Source organism: Nicotiana tabacum, chromosome 8 (assembly GCF_000715075.1).
Source record: "Nicotiana tabacum cultivar K326 chromosome 8, ASM71507v2, whole genome shotgun sequence".
Lineage (NCBI taxonomy): Eukaryota > Viridiplantae > Streptophyta > Magnoliopsida > Solanales > Solanaceae > Nicotiana > Nicotiana tabacum.
In genome coordinates, this window is record NC_134087.1 from 187,602,065 (window position 1) to 187,623,810 (window position 21,746).

The window sequence follows — 21,746 nt, forward strand, 5'->3', positions numbered from 1 at the left end:
TCCCCGATCCAGCTCATAGCAGGAGCTTAGTGCATCGGACTGCGCTACTGACAAGCAGCTTCACTGATGAGTATCTGCTTCTGTTTCCAGCTAGATTTAGTGTTTCATCTACTAGAAGCGGAAAATGAAAATTAATCTAAATAGCCGCTCACCCAATTGCTTAAACTTAAAATAACTGGTAGATATATCATATATGTATCATCCATGTATGCTATATATATAACCATGTATAATTATTGTATAATCAACGTATACCGGCTAAAAAAATTAAACAATAAATCCGACCGATTATTTGTGTACAAATCCCAAAGGAATAACTGGTGGCCCCCTGGCACGCTGATCTTCAAGTACATTAAAGAACTTGTAGTACTACTAGACAACGTAATCTCCAAACATGACAACTGATAGATATTTAAAATCCTCTTGACAAGAGCTGGGGTGATGGTATCAGTAATATTTTGCAACATCAGGATGAGCTGGTGAAGAAAAGTCATTATCTAATTACACTAAAGTTTTATTCTTTTATATTTCAATTATTTAATAAAGACCTCATGTAGGGCCTAACTAGAGGCTTAGTCAAGTAGTGTATAAGGAGTATACAGTATTTTGTCTTTCAAAAGTGCCCTCTTATAAGAGAGTAAAGAATTGTACTGTTTTCTCTATGCTTGATCTTCTAATGAAATAGGATACCGTCTCATATAGAGTTCAAGCGTAAAAAATATCGTATAAAGTTTTGCAAATTATCAAATTATATTGTCTTGAGTAAATTAGGAGAATTGATCAGCATAGAGGGATATATATAAAGATTGGAATAATTAATTTTTTCTCTTAAAGAGAGAATAATTATGTACTCTTTTCATGCGGTTTGTTAAAGAATAGAAATTACATGACTAACGCTAATATCACGTATGAGCAAAACAAACGCACGACTACCTAGTAACGCTTTACAATTCTTATTTCGTTGTGACTGATAACAACACCAAAGTCACAAACACTGTAAGAGCAAAGCATGCGCCAAATATTCACAATGCATAAGGATGCTTCGATTACAACAACATATCATGTAATGGGGCCTAGGGAGGATAGAGTGTACGAAAATTTTACCCCTGCTCTTAAAAAGGTAGAGAGACTGTTTCCGGTATTGTTTAACCAAAAAATCTGAGTCTTTGATCAAAGCTAAAAAGAAATTCGGGTTACTGATAATCAGGAGACAAAAATAAAATATTTTTGTGAATGATGGTAAAGCAATAAAAAATTTTGTATTTCAGTAAGATTCCAATAGTATTCCTTGTCCCTACAGATGGTGAGTTCTTCTCCTTTTATAGCTAATCCTAGGAGAAGATGTAATGTCTTTGTCTTAATGAGGCAATTATGAGCAATAAATGACATTAAAAGAAACGTTACACAATCATTTCTTTTTAAATCAAATATTCTAACGTATTTGATATTTAATGCTGTATTTAAACTCTTTTACGTCATCAGATTCGTATCTTCAACTTCTTCCGATCTTCGGTCTTTAGATGACTTGGATAGGTACGAGACTCGTACCTATTTTAGTAACGGTCCGCACCAATGTTGCTTTCTTTTTCCCTTATCTGTTGTCACCCGTGCCTCTTGGCTATTTATTGTGTTTTGACCGTTTGACCAGTCCACGTGTCATGCCACGTCACCTACAATGTAAATTCAGTTTTTTCCCAATACAGATAGTCCCCCCACTTTCCATTTATTTATCAAGTAAATAATTGGGAAGTGGATCTTCGTAAAAAGGGAATTTTTGCCGTAATTAATATTATGACAAATACTGACGCTTCAATTGTCCCTTCCATTTAATGTTTTACATACGTGTCACCTTCTGATTGATTCTGCAATTCTACCCCTTTTTTTGAGACTTCTTCATTCACACTATTCACGAAATGATAGTTGCCTTTATTATAGGCTTTCCTTCATTGCACTTCTAAGTTTGACGGTTGTCATTATAAGCATTTTTAACCCTCTTTCGTTTACCTCCTTCTTCATAGATCTTCAACAATCAATTTCTTACTTACTTGTATTTTCTCTCCCTTTTGGTACATCCTTCTTCAACAATGTCATCTCCAAACCCCAACCCTAGAAAAGTTTCAATTCTCGATCACTTCCCCAATTCCCCCACAAGACATAGGAGAGGCAGAGGAGGTAGGCTTCGGAGCTTGGGCCTAGGGTCCGCTCGTGATGGTTTATCTGGTCCTGCTTCTTCTTCTCTTAGTATCGGGAGTTCTATTCCGAAGACCCCTTCTTCTAAAGGTAAAGAAATCATTGATTCTTCGCAAGAACCTTTAGTCGATGAAATTGTTCCGAGTGATTTGTCTTTTGGGAGTGATAGAACGTCTCTTCAAAGGCAAATTGTAAATTTAGAAAAAGCTGACACTTATCCTTCATTAGTACCCGAGCTTACAATTCCTACCATCAGAAGGGATTGTAACTTGAGCAATAGTCTTCGAATGTCAATTCCTTCCCCAAATCAGAGAATTTCTTCCTTTAGAAATGGTTACTCTTTTGTTTATACTTACCCATTTACTTTGGGTTTTAATCCTCCGGTTGACCCAGTCATTATTAGTTTTTGCCATTTCTTTAAAATCTGTTTGGTCCAAGTCGGTCCCCTAGTGTGGAGAGCAGTGGCTTGTCTGAGGTACTTATATGCCAAAGCCAATGTCGACTTCACCCTTTCTCACCTTATTCATTTATACCATCCCAATTTAATGCGCCATGGGGTTTTTACCTTAACTGCAAGAAGCAAAAAGGTTTTGGTAAGCCCTGAAGATGACAGGGATCGTGGATGGTACACCCGTTACGTTGTTGTACGTACGGTGGACTTGCTTGGTGAAATAAATATTCCCTTCCCTGAGAAGTGGAATTTTGCACGTAAGTTTCCTTTTATTTACCGCACCTATTTTTGAGAATTCTGATTCTTTTTCTCACTTCGTCTCTTTTTTGGTTTTTTATAGCAACCATGGGAGATGTGGAACTTATTCCTGACTTCCGTGGTTGGGTAGATTCAATTTTGAAGATTGCTCCTAAGGATCAAAGAACCTGGGAATCAACTTCATCTTTACATGGCTGGAAGGTGAAAACACATGGTATGTCTCTTTTTATATGTTTTTTTTCCTTTTTACATGTTAAGCACCTTTTTCTCAGTGTTGATTATGTATCCTTCTTTTGATCAGGATTTGGTGTTAGAGGAATGACAGCTGAAGTAGCTATGGCCATTCGCATGTCTGCTAATGCTGCACTTGATTTGAACAAGGCTCGAGCTTCGCTTCCCAAAAGGAAAGCTATAGGAGAAAGTTCTGAGAATGAGGAAGAGGAAGATACCTCTTTAATTACCAGGCCAAGAGTTAGGAGACGAGTCATTAATAATGATAAAATTGAAGATACCCCTGCTCAAACTTCATCCACCGAGCCTGTTTTGATTCATTCTGACGAGGACACCGTGCTAAAAGATACTAATGAATTAATTCAACGTCTTTTTGATAGTGGTTTTGAGAGTGGCAAGCTCGGCCCTGTTTTTGATGAAGCTCCTTTCTCCTCATTCGTTCCTATTTCCTCCATTCCTTTGCCAGTTTCAACTGCACATGTTTCCGTTCCTGTATTGGTTTCTTCATCTTCTCCTTCCATCCCTTCTTTGACTCCTATGGATCCTGCTGTTGTGTTTACCTTTTCTACTACTCCTCCTTCCATGGCTCCTCCTCCCTTCGTTCAACATACAGAGGCGGGTTCTAGCAGTAGAACCATGGCTACGAGAAGTGTTACTCTTGAGATTCCTGCCAACCATAGCCTTTTGAGAAAGACTGGTAGAGCTGATGTTTGGCTCGAGCCTCTAATCGGTGATATTGAAAAGAAGAAGATGGAGAGCCACAACTGCCTGACTCTGATGAATGACATAGTTCATTCTACTTTGAAGGTATTTTTCCTTTACCAACAAGTTTTTTGTTTTTAATCTACAAATCCTCATTTCTATGAGTTGTCTCTGTAGGCTAACCTCATTGGTACCGAATTGATGGGAAGAATTTCTCTTTTGGAAAGAAAAACCCGTGAGTCTGAAAAATCCATCCATGAGGCCGAGGAAATAGCCAGTGGAGCCCAGCTTGAAGCAGCTAATTGGAAAGAACAGTTTGAGAATGCTCATGGGACCATAGAGGAGTTGTAAGAAAGTAGAAATCTCCTAGAGCAGCAAAAACGTGGTTTGACTTCTGAACTAGCTACTGCCAAGGCTTCTTCAAGCCAATTTAAAAGAGATAAAGAGCTTTTGGAGTGCTCATTGTCAAAACAACTATCAAAGGCTAGTGAAGAAGTCAGGGAGCTTAAGGCACTTTTAGCCAAGAAAGAAGAATATGCAGGAGAATTAGTGCAAAGCTTGACTCAAGCTCAAGCTGACTTACAGACCTCCTCTGACGAGATTCGAGCTTTGAAGAGTTCTCATGCCTCCCTTGAAGCTTCCCTTGATTCCCATTTAGCTGAACATCAAATATTGAAGAATGATCTTGCTATGTGGGAAAGGGAGTATGGACTTCTGGAGGAGAACTTCAACATAGAGGTGAGTTGGGCTTTCCTGAAATCTCGCCGTGATGCTTTGATGGAAGCTGCTCAGGAAAGCTTCGATTTGCAATCTGAATTAGCCAAAGTCTTAGACACTATCGAGAAAAGTCAACAACCTGTTGATACTCCTTCTCCTGCACTTGAAGCTCCTGGAACGGAAGAGCTTTTAAATGAAGAAGTGGCTACTGCAGCAATTGAGGTTGCAATTCCGGCTCCCGAGGGTGAAACTTCTATGACACATTCCATGGAAGCTGAAGCTCCTGTGATTCTTGCTCCCCTCGGTGATTTCAACATTACAAGCCCAATTAAAATTGCTCTTGAAAATGAAATTGCAACTTCTGATGTTCCAACCTCTTCAGTGACTAGCTAAAAATGAAATATTTTTATTAATTGGTGGTGTTATCCCTTGGCAACTTTAAGGGATCTTTTGACGAAGTCTCCAGTTATCATAATGGGGCATTTGTAAAAAACAAATATTTTGCTGACTAAGTTTGTACTTAGTCTTTTATATTAAGAAGTTTTTATTGGTACTTCCGTATATTTTATTCTTGCCCATTTATCTAGAACTTATAGAATAGCTTAGCATTTTTATCCTTTTAAAATGCTTTATGATTCTTCTCATGGATTATCAACATGAGGCTTATAAAAGAGGGCCCTTTTATTTTATCGACACTTAATGAAAAAGACGTCTCAACTTCATAATGGTGTTATAATACGATGAAAGAAATAGGAATACACACGTTTTGTATGAAACAACTTTGGCAAGTTTCTATTCATGAACTTTAACAAGTGTTTGACTATTACATGTATTACAATACATCTACAACTTTCTCGTAACTATTTTTTTTTGTAACAGATTTGTACATAACATAGAATAAACAAGGTTTTTCTTCATAATCTGTTTCAGTACATAGTCATGACCCTATCTTTATATATTAAGAAGGGTTTGAGAGGTGACTTTGTTTATGAGTTTGAGAGATGACTCTGTTGTTCTCATGAATGCTGAAGACTTCGTAACTTTTTCTCAACACTTGTCTCTTTGTGGCCGACTTTTGTTCGATATTCGTATCTGCACTTCTACACATATCTGTTTACAATATGTAGTCCCCCAAGTGTTTGAGCGGTGAAGTATGAAGCCTCGAGCACTTGTTTATTTCTTTTACTTTTGCCCTTTTCCTGAAACAGAAAAATATACGGGACTCGGAGGTGCGATTATAGATGAAGACCGCCTAACTCGTGTGTATTTCCATCAGATTAATTGTAACCCTGGGCTGGGAATTTAAGAATACTCCATTTTGCCTTGCAGGTTGTGACTCATCATTTGGCACGAGTTAGGGTATTTTGCCTAGCATCTAAAATCGTTAGTAAAACATTAATAATTCAAGAGAGAAATTTTAACATGGTGATACCTGACCGTAGGTACTTTCTCAAAAGTAATATCTTTTTAAATGAACGGCATTCCAATGTGAGGGTAAAACTTTGCCGTCCATTGTCTCCAACTGGTATGCTCCTTTTCCCGCAATGTCACGGACTTTGTACGATCCTTCCCATGTTGGACTTAGCTTTCTTGAGTTAGCAGCCTTTGCAGATTGGAACACCTTTTTAAGCACGAAGTCCCCAATTTTGAAAAATCTGAGGCGTGCTTTCCTATTGTAATATAGTTCAATTACTTGCTTTTGTACTGCCATTCTTATCAATACAGCTTCTCTTCTTCCTTCAAGTAAATCAAGGTTGACCCAAATCTCTTCATCATTAGATTCCTCCGTTGCATGATCGTACCGTGTGCTTGGCTCACCTATTTCAACTGGAATTAAGGCTTCCGCACCATAAACCATTGAAAATGGTGTTTCTCCAGTGCCTGTTTTGGTCGTTGTACGATAAGCCCATAATACTCCAGGTAACACCTCAGGCCAATTACCTTTTGAATCCTGTAACCTCTTCTTCAAGTTGTTGATAATGACTTTGTTAGTAGATTCCGCTTGTCCATTACCTACTGGATGGTATGGCGTAGACGTTATCCTTTTGATCTGCCAACTTCGAAGAAATTCTGTGATTTGAGCTCCAATGAATTGTTGTCCATTGTCACACACGATCTCCTTTGGTGTTCCAAAGTGGCATATTATATTTCGCCATATGAAGTCTTTAACTTCCTTCTCTCGTACCTGTTTAAATGCCCCTTCTTCTACCCATTTAGTGAAATAATCTGTAAGTACAAGTAGAAACTTTACCTGACCTTTTGCTTGTGGAAGTGGACCTACGATATCCATTCCCCATTTCATAAAGGGCCACGGGGCTATAATAGGATGTAGTAACTCAGCTGGTCTGTGCATATTGTTGTCGTACCTTTGACATTTATCATATTTGGACACGAAACTGGTTGCTTCTTCTTCCATCTTAGGCCAATAATATCCTGTGCGAATTAATGTTCTTACCAGTGACCGTCCCCTGCGTGATTCCCACAATGTCCTTCGTGCACTTCTCTCATCACATATTCTGTTTGAGAGGGTCCGAGACACCTTGCTAGTGGTCCACCGAACATCTTTCGATAAAGATTTCCTTGATATAAACAATATCGAGCAGCTTTTTTGCGAAGCGCGTGAGCCTTTCCTTTGTCATTAGGCACGGTACCGTGCTGTAAAAAGGCAACAATTTCGTTTCTCCAATCCCATGTTAAATGATTAAAATTTACCTCGTTTTTATCAGATTTGAGAACGGAATGAAATAAATGTATGACTGAAGCACTTGTATCGTTTTCTACGTCTGCTGCAGATGCGAGATTAGCTAAAGCATCTGCCTCTACATTCTCATCTCTTGGGATCTGCACTACTTTCCAAGTTTGGAATTGCTTTATTAACTCCCGTACCTTTGCGAGGTATTCTTGCATTCGCATCTCCCTGGCTGTATAAGTCCCCAGCATTTGATTGACCACGAGTTGAGAATCACTCTTGATTATAATCTATGTTATACCGAGTTCTCGTGCCAATTCTAAACCTGCAATTACAGCCTCATACTCTGCTTCATTGTTAGTTATAGAATGACATTTTATAGCCTGTCTAATAGTCTCACCCGCAGGTGGTACGAGGACTATCCCTAGGCCTGCCCCTTTTACATTAGATGAACCATCAGTGAATAAAACCCAAGTCCCCGGGTTTGCACCATTAAAAACTAGTAATTCTTTTTCTGCTTCTAAATGCATCCCCTGGCTAAAATCAGCCACGAAATCAGCTAGTACTTGAGATTTTATAGCGGTCCTGGGTTGATAAACAACTTCGTATTCACTTAGTTCTATATCCCATTTTGCTAATCTTCCTGAAAGTTCGTGTTTATGCAAAATATTTCGAAGCGGAAAAGCAGTAATTACATTAATGGGATGACATTGAAAATAAGGTCTTAATTTTCTAGATGCCATGATCAAAGCTAATGCTAATTTTTCTAGCTGTGGGTATCGTGTCTCAGCATCCAATAAGGACTTACTTACATAATAAATAGGAGATTGTTTACCTTGGTACTCGCGGACTAAAACAGCACTCACCGTGACTTCAGATACGGCCAGATAGATGAGAAATTTTTCCCCCACCTTTGGTTTTGCCAATAACGGTGGTTTTGACAAATAAGCTTTCAAATTTCTAAGGGCTTGTTGACAATCTTCATTCCATTCAAAATGATCTTGCTTTTTGAGTGCAAAGAAAAACTTAAAACACTTTTCTGAGGATTTGGAAATAAATCTCCCCAAAGCTGCAATTCTTCCTGTTAATCTTTGTACTTCCTTTTATTAGTAAGGATATCAGGGATTTCTTCTATTGCTTTGATCTGAGAAGGATTGACTTCAATACCACGGTTAGAAACAAGAAAACCCAAAAACTTACCTGATGCAACTCCAAAAGCACATTTTTCTGGGTTGAGTTTCATATTAAATTTTCGCAAAATTTCAAATGTAACAGATAGATGAGAAATATGATCATGAGACTGCTGGGTTTTGACGAGCATATCGTCTATATATACCTCCATTGTTTTCCCTAAATGTTCTTGGAACATTTTGGTGACCAACCTTTGATAGGTTGCCCCAACATTTTTGAGACCAAAGGGCATTACTTTATAACAGTAAGTTCCCCTGTCTGTGATGAAAGAAGTTTTTTCTTCATCACCAGGATCCATTTTAATTTGATTATATCCCGAGTATGCATCTAAAAAACTTAAAAGTTCATGACCTGCGGTTGCATCAATTAGTTGGTCTCTATGCGGTAAAGGAAAAGAATCTTTTAGACAAGCTTTGTTTAGATCGGTATAATCCACACAAACGCGCCACTTATCATTTTTCTTGGGTACGACCACCGTGTTAGCTAGCCAATTAGGATACTTTACCTCACGGATCGATCCGATTTTTAATAATTTTTGGACCTCATCCTGAATCACCTGGTTCTTGAAAGCACCTTGCTTTCTTTTCTTTTGCTTTATTGATGTGAAAGAAGGGTACTCATTGAGTTTGTGAGTCATCACATCCGGTGGTATCCCTGTCATATCAGCGTGGGACCAAGCAAAGCAGTCTAAGTTAGCTTTTAAAAATTCGATTATCATACCTCGCATGTCTAAGCTTAAATTGGCTCCGACATAAACCTTCCGTTCAGGCCATTGCTCAAATAATATCACTGCCTCGAGCTCTTCAATTGTAGTTTTGATGCTTTCATTTTCTTCAGGTTCCTGAATTGTGTCAGGCCTTGAGTCCAAATCTGTCTTTTCTTGTTCAGCTGAAGTTTGATCTTTTTTACCTTCAACTGTTTCCTGTAATTGCTATTTTTCTTTATTTACGGTGCTCGAACTTGTTACAGCGTTGATACTTCTATCCATCTGCTGATCCCCACGAATTTGGCAAATTCCCCATGGTGATGGGAATTTAATAACTTGATGTAGAGTTGATGGGACAACATCCATATCGTGTATCCATGGTCTCCCCATGATCATATCGTAGGCTATTTCCATATCAACTACCTGAAATTTAGTTTCTTTAACAACACCCGTAGCAAAAGTTGTTAGAATTACCTCTCCTTTTGTTACCACACTTGAATTGTCGAAGCCTAACAAGGTGTGCGCCTTGGGTATCATTTTGTCTTCAGCTTGCATTTCACGTAATACCCTTAGTAGTATAATATTTACGGAACTCCCTGGATCAATCAAAACTTGTTTTACATTAGTATCATGTACAAGTAAAGATATTACCAGTGCGTCATTATGTGGAGTTGTCACTCCTTCGGTATTTGCGTCATCGAACGAAATACTTTCATTTTATAAGACCTGCCGCACCCGTTTCCCGTGTGTAATTGTTACCTTAGAGACCTTGTTGGAGGCTGTGTAGGTTATGCCGTAAATATCTTCTCCCCCACTTATCACATTCACTGTCCTCTTGGGTGAAGGAGGTTGTGGTGGCTCTTGCCTAGTTTTCATATAAGCTTGTTTTCCTTTCTCGCTAAATAACTCAGTGAGGTACCCTTGCTTCAATAGATGATCCACTTCACTCTGCAAGAATCTACATTCTGAAGTTTTGTGCCCGTGATTATTGTGGAATTCGCACCAATGATCTGGATTGCGTCTATTTGGATTTGACCGCATCTCTTTTGGCCACCGTACCTTATCTCCCATGCTTCTTAAAACAGCCACGAGCTCGGAGGTAGAGATATTAAAATTATATCCGCCGAATTGTGCCTTTAAACTTCTGTCATCATCTCGTGATTCTTGTCTGTTCCTGTCACGACCCAAACCGAAGGGCCGCGACGGGCACCCGGTGCCTTACTCAACCGAGTACCAACGTAACATATCTTTCTTATCATGTTATCATGAGTAAATGAGCTAGAAAACTCGTCCTGAGATAACAAGAATAAAACATAAGGGAATAGTCAACATATGAAGACCCAACATGATATACAAACTAATATATGTGACATACGGGCCTATAAGGCCGACATGACCATTAGTAAACTCGAAACATAGGCCGACAAGGCCATACAATTATCCATACACCTGACATATGTCTACAAGCCTCTAAGAGTACATAAAATCATAAAGGTCGGGACAGGACCCCGCCATATCAATCAATACATATCCAAAGCATACTGACCAAATAGGCAACTCCAGAGCAAGTGGAGTGCACCAACACCTTCGCTGAGCTGATAGCCTACTAGGAGGACTGTCAACCTATCAATCGGGACCTGCGGGCATGAAATGCAGCGTCCCCAGGCAAAAGGGACGTCAGTACGAATAAAGTACCGAGTATGTTAGGCAGGAAAGCATAAACAAGAACAGTAATGTAAAGAGAGAGATAAAGGAGATACAACCTGTAACATCAGAGTGCCTCTGGGGGTTACTGATATGAAATGCATAATACATATATATACATAAACTTTTTAAAACATTCGCCTATGTGGGCATCATCATCATATCGTACCCGGCCTCAAAGAGGACTCGGTAAAAGCGTACCCGACCATCATAAGGTTCGGTAGAATCGTACCCGGCCACGTGGAGCTCGGTAAACCCAACTGATCAGTGGTTGCACAATAGGTGCCGTACCCGGCCGACTATAGCGCGGCTCGGTAGAGTAAAATAGATACTATATATAATGCATGCTAGACTCATGGAATCATCTTCTAAACCTTTTGGAGTGACTTAAGAACATTATGGACATCCCTACCATCAATATGAACCTTAGTAGGATTTAAGGATCATACACACTTGTTTAGAATAATTTTATAAGGAAAGAACAACATGGACAACCTTAGTTGCTAGGAGTAGAGTCATTATGAAATAGCGTATCGTTTATGTTCATTTCATTTTAGACCATGCCAAAAGAAAGAAGAAAGTGCCTTAACATACCTTAAACCCGTTGAGTCCTTAATCCCTTCCAAGCAACTCTTCAAACAAGTCAACTCAATCTATCATAGTATAAGGAGATTCAAAATCAGTGCTGAGCAAAGGCTAAGTCTATAACTTAAGCTAGTAGCTCGTTTACGTAAATTTGGGCAGCATCTCCATTGTAACAAGGGCCTCCTCCAATACCATATACCAACAACAATGACCAGAGCAATCCATCAATACATAATTATCAATATCAAGACACCATATAACCACAACAAGTCACAACTACATTACGACGAGCGGCAAACTCCGATTGGAATCCGTATACCCCTTATCAATCCTTATAGACTTCTTACTTCAACATAAAAGTATCATTAACTTGATAATGAAGTCATTAATCAATGATTCCAGCCTTATACCATATATTTATAACAACGAAAATAATCCACAACTTCAACTATCCCCAACTAGCAACTTTATTCACTAGTTCAGGTCTAGCCCATCCATTTAACTTAATCAATATCAAAATAACCTTAGACACAAGCAAGAACACAATATACATACCTCCTACAGTAACTTCAAGTCAAAATCCAAGTTATATTCATTTTACAACAACCCTTAATAGCAATACAACACCATAGAAGTGACTTAAGCTAGTCCAAGTATTATCTTATAGTTTATCATCCTAACAACTTAACCAACATACAAGCAAGCTTAAGCACAATTAGTAGGTTGTTATACTCACCTTATACAGCAGCAACAACTTGGAATTTCATCCAAATACAGCCCACAACAATCCTCAATGACAACACAACCTCAAAGAGGTGTTGTTCTTCACTAGAACTAAGTTTTGATGTTGAAATATGGTGTAATCACTTTGGAATCACTTCAAACCCTTGTGATATATGTTTAGGAGGGTTAGGAGAAGTTTGGAGATGAACTTTAGTTGAAAAATGAGCAAAAATAGGCGTCCAAATCGTTTATAAATTGAAGTAGGTCAACCACCGCCTAAGTGGGTCCCATTGGGAGCTGCTTGCGCGGTCTCGCGAAAATGCGAATATCTCTCTACTCCGATGTCGTATTGACAAACGGTTTAATGAGTTAGAAACTAGACTCGTAGACCTTCAATTTGGTAGGTAGAACACCCCATTATTCCAAGTATATTTGGAGAAATTCTCAGATACATTTGACCTAAATTTCAGCAAATTTATGAATGTAACTTGTGATGACCTTTGCCAACTCTTGTTCCACAACTTGCTTGCCTTCAAAATGTAGAAAATGAATATCATACGACTAAAATAACTCATAGAATAACCTCCTTATCATGTTAATAACCCTAGTCTCACCCCAAAGTACATGTTATAACATTCGAAACTTGTCGACTTTCGACGAAACTTATTTTCTTCAATTGGTTTAGCTTCTAAGATTTCCAACCCTCTTGGTAATCGTTATTCATGATCTTAAATATTTGTAACCTCCAAGGTAACATTATTAACTTACTTTATTTGCTTCCAAATAGAATCTCATTTTCGAGCTTACATCAATGACTTACGATGTACTCTCACATATGAAAACTTGGGGTGTAACAGTTCCGATCATTCCTGAATTTTGAAGAAGAACCAGAGTCCCTGTTCCTCGATTTTTGATCATATTGCTGGCTATCTTGTTTCGACCGTGGGTCTTTTCCTGCAGGTCCCATATATGGATCGTACCTGTTTTTACCTGATCTTTTTTCGGTTTCTGATCTTCGGGGACCACCCCTTTCTTCATGATGAAACTTAGGTACGGTATCTTCTTCAATTCGCAGCTTCGTACTATACCTATTGTAAACATCATTCCACGTGGTTGCAGGAAATTCTCGAAGGCTTTCTTTGAGTCGTCTCGTGGCTTCAGAACTTTTGTCATTTAAATTACTTGCAAAGGCTATTGCAGCCCAGTTGTCAGGCACACGGGGTAGAGTCATTCTTTCACGCTGGAATCTATCAACAAAATATCTAAGCAACTCTGAATCCCCTTGTTTGATTTTGAAAATATCTTCCATTCTTTTCTAAACCTTTTGTGCTCCCGAATGTGCTTTAATAAAAGAATCTGCAAGCTCAGCAAAAGAATTAATAGAATTTTCAGATAAAAGAGAATACCAGGTTAATGCACCCTTGGTGAGTGTTTCTCCAAATTTCTTGACCAGTACTGATTCAATTTCTTGTTTGGTCAAGTCGTTGCCTTTCACGCCTGTTGTAAATGCAGTCACGTGGTCACGTGGGTCTGTAGTACCATCATATTTCGGGATGTCAGGCATTTTAAACTTTTTCGGAATTGGAAGGGGAGCAGCACTTGGCTTCCATGGTTGTTGTGAGTATTTGTCCATGTCTACTCCTTTTATTACAGGCGGAACTCCAGGGATTTGCTCAATACGCTCATTTTGTTCCTTAATCTGTTTCTGCAAGGTTAGTACTAAATTTTGCAAATATGAATTATTTGAATTACCTGGTCCCCCTTCCTGTGGTTCACTGGGGGTTGCTCCGTTTCCAGAATTATCAAGACCAGAACGGGGATTCTCCAATGTATTATTATTAGGAGTTGGTGTGGGTGGTGCAGCAGGCAATCGACTAACTAGAGCCTGAAGAGCTTTGCCGACCTGTGCATCAATTAGCTTTTATAAAGCTTCAGTTGTAACTCCTTCAAAGTGTTCAGATTGTTCTTGTTGATCAGCACGGGATTCAGTAACAGGAATGCCTTCACGAGATTGACGTGGTGAATCTGGAGGAGAGGGAACTACGTCACCTTGATTTTGATGGATTTGATTTTCATGGTTTCCCAATGTGTTATTACTGTTATTGTCGGTGTTGTTGTTTGACATGGTGACGACAATGGACAAGATATAGCTTAAAAGAAAAGATTATCAGATTCCCGGTAACGGAACCAATTTGTTTAACCAAAAAATCTGAGCCTTTGATCAAAGCTAAAAAGAAATTCGGGTTACTGATAATCAGGAGACAAAAATAAAATATTTTTGTGAATGATGGTAAAGCAATAAAAAAAAATTGTATTTCAGTAAGATTCCAATAGTATTCCTTGTCCTTACAGATGGTGAGTTCTTCTCCTTTTATAGCTAATCCTAGGAGAAGATGTAATGCCTTTGTCTTAATGAGGCAATTATAAGCAATAAATAACATTAAAAGAAACGTTACACAATCATTTCTTTTTAAATCAAATATTCTAACGTATTTGATATTTAATGCTGTATTTAAACTCTTTTACGTCATCAGATTCGTATCTTCAACTTCTTCCGATCTTCGGTCTTTAGATGACTTGGATAGGTACGAGACTCGTACCTATTTTAGTAACGGTCCGCACCAATGTTGCTTTCTTTTTCCCTTATCTGTTGTCACCCGTGCCTCTTGGCTATTTATTATGTTTTGACCGTTTGACCAGTCCACGTGTCATGCCACATCACCTATAATGTAAATTCAGTTTTTCCCAATACAGGTATATCCTCGACTCAAGAAGGAAAAAAGGGAGGGACACTAACAAGCAAACCAATCTGACAACTGAAGCAAAAATACAAAACTAATACTAAATTCTCCAATAAAATATAAGCAAAAGCAACGATAAGTACTAACAAAAGTTTAGGAATATGAAAATACAAATACTTATAACACGAAGGACACTAAAATAAGGAGTCAGGAACCCAATTGTGGTATTTTGGACAAGTATGACATAAATATGTGTAAAAAAAAAGAGTGATCATTTTTGGACTTTAACGGTATTTTAACCATTAAAATATAGCGCGGTTACTGGTGTTAGCATGTTCACGCATAACACTTTAAATTACTGCGCTCTATATAGGGCCAATCTTTCTAATAACCCGCCACTTTTTCTTGCACCTTAAAACCCGCCACTTTACAAATGGAAATTTTTCAAGTCATTTCGCGGTACAATCTCACACCGGCGTGTGTTCACACTACCCTTTGCTACTTTTGTTGAGTCACTGGACGTGAAGAAATCTCATTGGTTGGATTGATAATGAGAAAGAAATTTATGGATCTTCGAACATCTGTCTTCCTATGTCCCAATTTCTTTATGAGATTTTTCTCTTTAATTTTGTACAAAAAAAAGATATCTTTTTATATTTAAAATACTTTGATTTGAAGATTTCTTATTTATTTATAGTGACATTTTCTTACAGATATAAAAATGTTGTAGTAATATATTTTGGTCAAGCTTTTTAAAAGTATTTCTAAGTTCCATTTTTCTCAAAAATGCTTTTAATTAAGAGTTAAAAGTGTTTATGTTAGCATCCATGTATGTGATATGTATACATTTATGGATGGAGTAATTGATATACTTGGCCCTTTTTCATTTTATGTGAATAAAAAGAAAAAGAACATGTGTGGTTGCCTTGTTGGCATTCCCAATGTATGTAGGCGGCGGATTTTTAAGAGTGATAGTGCACAGATTTCAGGCACTAAACTAGTATATCGCAGTAAATTTGTGCGTTATATCTTAACGATAAAAGTTACCGTTAAGATATAGTGCGAAGAATTTCGACGTTATATATAGTAAAATAACTTCTTTCTTTTTTAAGGTAACATTTGTCCAAAAAGATAATAAAAAAGTTAGGACTCCTAAAATGAGGAATGCTTCGATTAGAAAGGAATAAAGATGCACATGCTGCTGCGGGAACCAGAACCAGCTGCCAATTAAAATACAACTCATGACAGTGTAAAAGTGAGTGTTGAGCAGTAAAGACTACTCCGTAAAAGCCTTCACGAGAATAGTGTCTAAACTGCTTGAACAGTTAAACAAGCTTTAAAAGTAGCAGTGCTAGTTACTCAAATAGCCGATTTGGCCAAGCTTATTTTAAGTAATATCTTTTTTAAAATATTTTTGGCGAGAAACAATTTGTGTTTGACTAATTAATTTGAAAAACACTTTTGAACAGCAATTAATGTTCGGCCAAACTTATAAAAACTAATTTTAATTGTATTTTTCTCAAAAGTGTTTTTGGAGAGACAATATTTTTTTCTGCTTCCCCAAAACTACTTTTGTTTCTCCTCAAAAACACTTTTTTTTCTTCCAAAAACTTGGTCAAACACTTTAATTTTGAAAAAAAAGGCAAAGTGCCTTTTGAATTGGAAATGCTTGACGAAAACACGCTAAAAGTCTAATTCTAAAAACCTCCTTCCATTTCCCATGTGAAGGATTTTTCTTCCCCTTTCTTCCTAAGCCCCCAAGAGACCAATATCTATCCTTCCATGAAACACACAATGAAAAATAATAACAACAACAATAATAATAACAACAACAAAAATTTAGTGTAATCCTATAAGGTGAGATCTGTGGTTGTTTCCGATAAACTCTTGAAAAAGAAGCAGAAACTAACAAGCAATACCAACAACAAGAAAATATGATAAAATATTCATGGCAAAACTAGAATACAATTTTTGAATTATTTTTACCATTGCCTCCCCCCTCCCCACCCCAAGCCTGACTCTTTGAACACACACACACTCTCTTTCTCTCTATAAAACCCCCAAAGATCCTCCTTTTTCGAAGCTTAGGACACCAGATCTCTTAAAGATGCCTACTTGCTGAGGTGATTTCTCTCATCAGATACCCAAACGGTTTCTCGGTTCTTCCCCTTTTGTCTCTCTCCAATGCATTTTTACGTATAAACTCTATCGACAAAGTCACACAACGAACACTCGCATATTTGTCGTATTCGATCCCTTTTTTTTTTTTTTTTTTTTGATTTCTTATACGAAAAAAGGTTCGATTTTTATGTAAAAACTAAAAGTCTTTGTTTTATTGCAATAACACAGAGAGAGTTAGGGGACGATATGTTCAGTGAAGAAGAGTTGAGAGAGATAAGTGGAGTGAAGAGAGGAGATGATTACGTGGAAGTCATGTGTGGATGCACCAGCCACCGTTACGGTGATGCTGTTGCTAAACTTAGGGTTTTCTCCTCTGGTGAACTTGTAATCTCCTGCGATTGCACCCCTGGCTGCCCTGAAGGTTTTTACGTCGCCAATATTTTTTGTTTCTTCTTAAGAAATGTGTTTGCGTTAAATGCATGTTCTTGATTCTACTATGGGCTTACGATGGAATGTTGTTTTTGTGTTTTTTGAATTGACGCGTTGTTGTTTTTTTTTAATAAAAAAACAATATTTCATGTATATGATAATTTTCTTGAGTGTGGGATGTTCTTTGTGATATACTCAACAATGACTACAATGACTTTTAGCAGTTCCATATTAATCGGTTTTATTCTATCGATCATTCGAGATGGTTAGCGCTAATGGTATTTTTATTTTAGAATACCTGCCTACAATAATATTGTACGTTTGATATGTGACTCTTCTGTAGATGATTTGGTTGGTAAAAAGTGTGATCTTTGATGATGAGTTCTGTTTATATGGCTTTGATGAAGTGATGTTTATCACTTCAACTCTTCGTACTTGAAGGAAAATATTTTATTATTAGTTTCTGAAAGCTCTCTACAAATCTTTATTTCCTCCTCAAATAAAAGAAGCTATCAATACCCTTATTTATAGTAGTATGAAACCTATTTTAACTAGTAACACGAAAGCCTATTTCTATATTTATTCTAACTTCAAATCATATTTAGACATGAATTAAATAAATCAAATCCTAAATAACTAGGTTTCCTACTACAACTTTGAATTAGTTTTCCAACAATACTGCGTGCACTTTTAGTATTTCTGATTGATGATATGTTCTATTTAGGTGGCAGCAATCTCATAAAGTTATCATGCGATATTGGCTTAAGAAATAACCATCCGCAAAAAAAATTCCTTTGACCTTTGCTAATTACTTTCTGGAAGGAGCGTTTACAGTGTGTACTAGTTTAGTTGAACACATGCCTGTAGCATGTGGCAAGAGAGGATTGCTCAAGTGGTAAGCAAAATGGGGGAGCTCCTAGGGAGGGGTTTAAAAAAAGAAGCCTGCAGCATGCGCATTCCCGAGCAAGTTGGGATGGCGGGATGGATCTTCCTTATCCATGTGGCTCCATTTAAAACCGTCTAAGTGCATTTATGAATTCTGAGGATTATTACAAGTTAATTGCCGCTTAAGAAGCGACACGATATGAACTAATGTACACTTACTTCTTAATAGAGGCACTGTCTCTGTCTGGGAACAAGATACTTAGTTTCTTGAGTAATTTTGAACTTCTATTAAGTGCTAGCCGTAGAAGGGCTTTCAAGTTAACAATTAAGCTGGCATTCTTCACTCTAAATGTGGAATTTGTTTTTCCTGCATATAAACTAGGTTGTCAGATTAGAAAGTTTGAAGTTCTTGGTAGATATATAAGATCAATAATATTGTAGCTTCTTGTGACGCATGTATATTTCTGTATGTCACTTGATCATTGTTCATTAGTACGTTCTTACATATTGGAATGAATTTAATATTCTACCCCCTTTTTTTTTATCATCACTGAGTCATTTAGCAATGGTATAATTTGTTCTAATTCTTACCTCTTTGATTTTTATGAAACAGAAAATTATACTGTTTTTATTACCTTATTTGATAGATATTTTCCCATGTGTTGCTTCTAGTAAAAGTTGCTCTTTTGTGATTAGACAAGCTGACTCCTGCTGCATTTGAGAAACATTCTGGAAGAGAGACATCTAGGAAATGGAAGAATAATATTTGGATCATTGTTGATGGTGAGAAAGTTCCAGTGGTAAAGACTGCACTACTCAAATATTATAACCAATCTTCAAATAGATCTCAAAATGGGCGAGCTTGTCATCGCGATGAGTTTATCAGATGTACTGATTGCAACAAAGAACGCAGATTTCGTCTCCGCACAAATGAAGAATGCAGGAGCTACCATGATGCTTTGGCTAATCCGCACTGGAAGTGCTTTGACATTCCTTATGACAAGTAGGTTTCCTTCTCATGCTTAATCTCTTCAATAGTATCTTTTATATATGCAGGCTGTTATTTTCAATTTATTTTTCACATTCAAAAAAAGATCTCTTCTAATTGATCAATATCCTGTTAAATTAATTTTGATGTCTTTAGCTCGTACACAAATTAAGTACCTATTTCAATCATCCGATAACTAATTAATTTTGTGTTCAGCTTGATGAAAGACCATCCAATAGTTAAAAATCACTACATGAATACAACACTCATTCGAGATTGCTAGTTGGAAGTTATATCATTCCACTCAATGTATTCAAGACATTGCTTTAAACAAGTATTGTCCGGCATGCTTTGTGACAAAAGGTTTCTGATAGAAATGTAAGTTCTGAATAATGAGAGACAAAATGTATGAATGTGAATTCTGAGTGTGCTGTGGAATTCGTTCTTGGAAAAGTAGCTGCAAGCATATAAAAAATGTTGGTATCAGAAAAGTGTGCACAAAATACAGAAGTATAATTTATCTGAAAGGTGTTGTGCAATGAGTGAGACAACTTGCAAGGTTTATTAGAATTACGTTGGATTAATAATACTCTGGCAGAAACAGAGATTTTTGTGCAATCAGAAGACTACAATTAGCATTGTGCTTGCTCTCAAGATGTATGGTCGGATCCATGATCAAGGCTTAAATGGTGTAAAGCGTTGGAGTTTAGTTATGTATGTGATGCTCCAAATATGGAATGAGTAGCTAATTCACAGAAAGATGTCGCATATAGGAAAATGTCATAGTACTTTCTTTGATACTAGGAGATATCAAATAATTTCTTACACGCCCCCCCCCCCCAAACTTTGATGGAAAGGAAGTCCTTCCCCCTATCTCCAAGAGAAGATGTGTTGATGGCATACACTATCAGAAGTTAAGGTTGACCAGACTATGTTTTTACTTGAGTAGAACAGATAATAAGTTATTCCGGAAGTGATGTCTAGAATTTATCAAATTATTACCATTGTTGTGATTATGTGCTCATGATATCTGTGATATTCACGGTTCAGGAAGTTTAGATTGAGCTCCATTCTATCAAAAGTTTCAAGTTAATGGACATGGTATAGACAAGGAAATAATACTGTTTCCTATGTGACTTGGAAATTCGAAATGCAATATTATGAACATGGTTGTAATTCTATCATTCAATTGGACCTACTCTGCCGGAGGTGCCATGCTATCTGTTTTTGTTCGTTTATACTAATGAATCCTATCCACGCTGCTGAATAGGCGAGGAACATCTCGTTGATATGTCCAATCTGCTTGGTTATCATTCTTTTTAGTCTGATTTCTTGCTTTTGTTGCTGACTTTGTTTTGGACTGAGTGGGCAGAATGTTTTCTCTAATACTTAACATGCCATTTTTGGTGATACTGTGTAGTTGTTGAACCACCAAATAAGTTTCTGTTTTCTCCAGGAAGAGATTATATTTACCACTTAGTTTTACTTGATGCATCATTCAATTTTCCAAGTTAGTAATGTGCAGTTTGATTTGAGAATTGGAGCCTTTCCCGCTTCTTCTATCATTTTCCCCTTTTCTTTTGGAGTTAGCAGTTTTGGGAAGGGTAATTCTATCCCAGGCCAATTACCAAAATCTGTACGCTGTCCAATTAACAGTAAAGTTTCTATAACGTGGCTATATTTAGCGAAGACAGACTCTACCTTCCTGGTTTTCCTTTATGATGTGTACTATATTTATCATCCCTTTAACAATACCATGTCCATGATCAATATTTTATGTTTTTGTAACTTGTATTCATTCTGGACATATTTGCTTGCTGTCTTCTTGTGTTTTAGAGTTTCATGTGATGATGATGACGAACGAGCAAGCCGTAGGGTGTACAGAGGATGTTCGCGTTCTCCAACGTGTAGAGGTTGCACTTCGTGTGTGTGTTTTGGATGTGAAATATGCCGTTTCTCAGACTGCAGTTGCCAGACTTGCATTGATTTCACAAGGAATCACCCTTAATTACTTCTTTTGTCACACCTGAATATTTCTTTCAATTTAGATGGCCATGTTTTTCCCCATCATTAATTCATTTTAACCCCCTTTACATGTTTACACCATGTTTTTGCTGACATTCTCTTTCAGGGATTTAACCAAATTTACAATTACAGTCAAAGGCTTTATCTTTTCCTATCTAGTTTTTCGTTTTTATGGTTCAGACTTCAGACTGGTCCTTTAATTCTCCATACTTTACAACATAATTAGCTGCTGTGAGACACAATGTGTATTTGGTATGACGGAAAACATTGTTCATGGAAAATCCTTTTTCATGTTTTGATGAGCAAAAGATATTTTCTGAAAAATATATGAATATTAAAGATAATAACATTAGCAAATTCGAGAAGGAATGCTAGACGTTTCTCTCAAATAAAAACCTCATTGGCACCAA

General features: G+C 37.3%; 1 protein-coding gene across 2 annotated transcripts; it reads left to right on the top strand.

Moving 5' to 3' along the window:
• Window positions 1-16,750: 16,750 nt before the first annotated feature.
• Window positions 16,751-21,494, top strand: LOC107822240 (protein ULTRAPETALA 1-like). 2 transcript variants are annotated; one of them, XM_016648763.2, is made up of 4 exons: window positions 16,751-17,011; window positions 17,238-17,430; window positions 19,020-19,326; window positions 21,148-21,493. In XM_016648763.2, the coding sequence occupies exons 2-4, from the start codon at window positions 17,256-17,258 to the stop codon at window positions 21,317-21,319; spliced, it is 654 nt and encodes a 217-aa protein (XP_016504249.1). In that variant the 5' UTR covers window positions 16,751-17,011; window positions 17,238-17,255; the 3' UTR covers window positions 21,320-21,493. The 2 variants fall into 2 exon arrangements, with proteins under 2 accessions (XP_016504249.1, XP_016504254.1); XM_016648768.2 differs by having other exon boundaries at window positions 16,751-17,430; window positions 21,148-21,494.
• The last annotated feature ends 252 nt before the right edge of the window (window positions 21,495-21,746 follow it).

What these genes read in the sequence shown, in the direction of transcription:
- LOC107822240 (XM_016648768.2), top strand. Translation starts at nt 17,256, where the DNA reads ATGTTCAGTGAAGAAGAGTTGAGAGAGATAAGTGGAGTGAAGAGAGGA. An exon ending in CACCCCTGGCTGCCCTGAAG is followed by an intron (nt 17,431 to 19,019) that starts GTTTTTACGTCG and finishes TTTTGTGATTAG; the next exon opens with ACAAGCTGACTCCTGCTGCA. An exon ending in TTTGACATTCCTTATGACAA is followed by an intron (nt 19,327 to 21,147) that starts GTAGGTTTCCTT and finishes CTTGTGTTTTAG; the next exon opens with AGTTTCATGTGATGATGATG.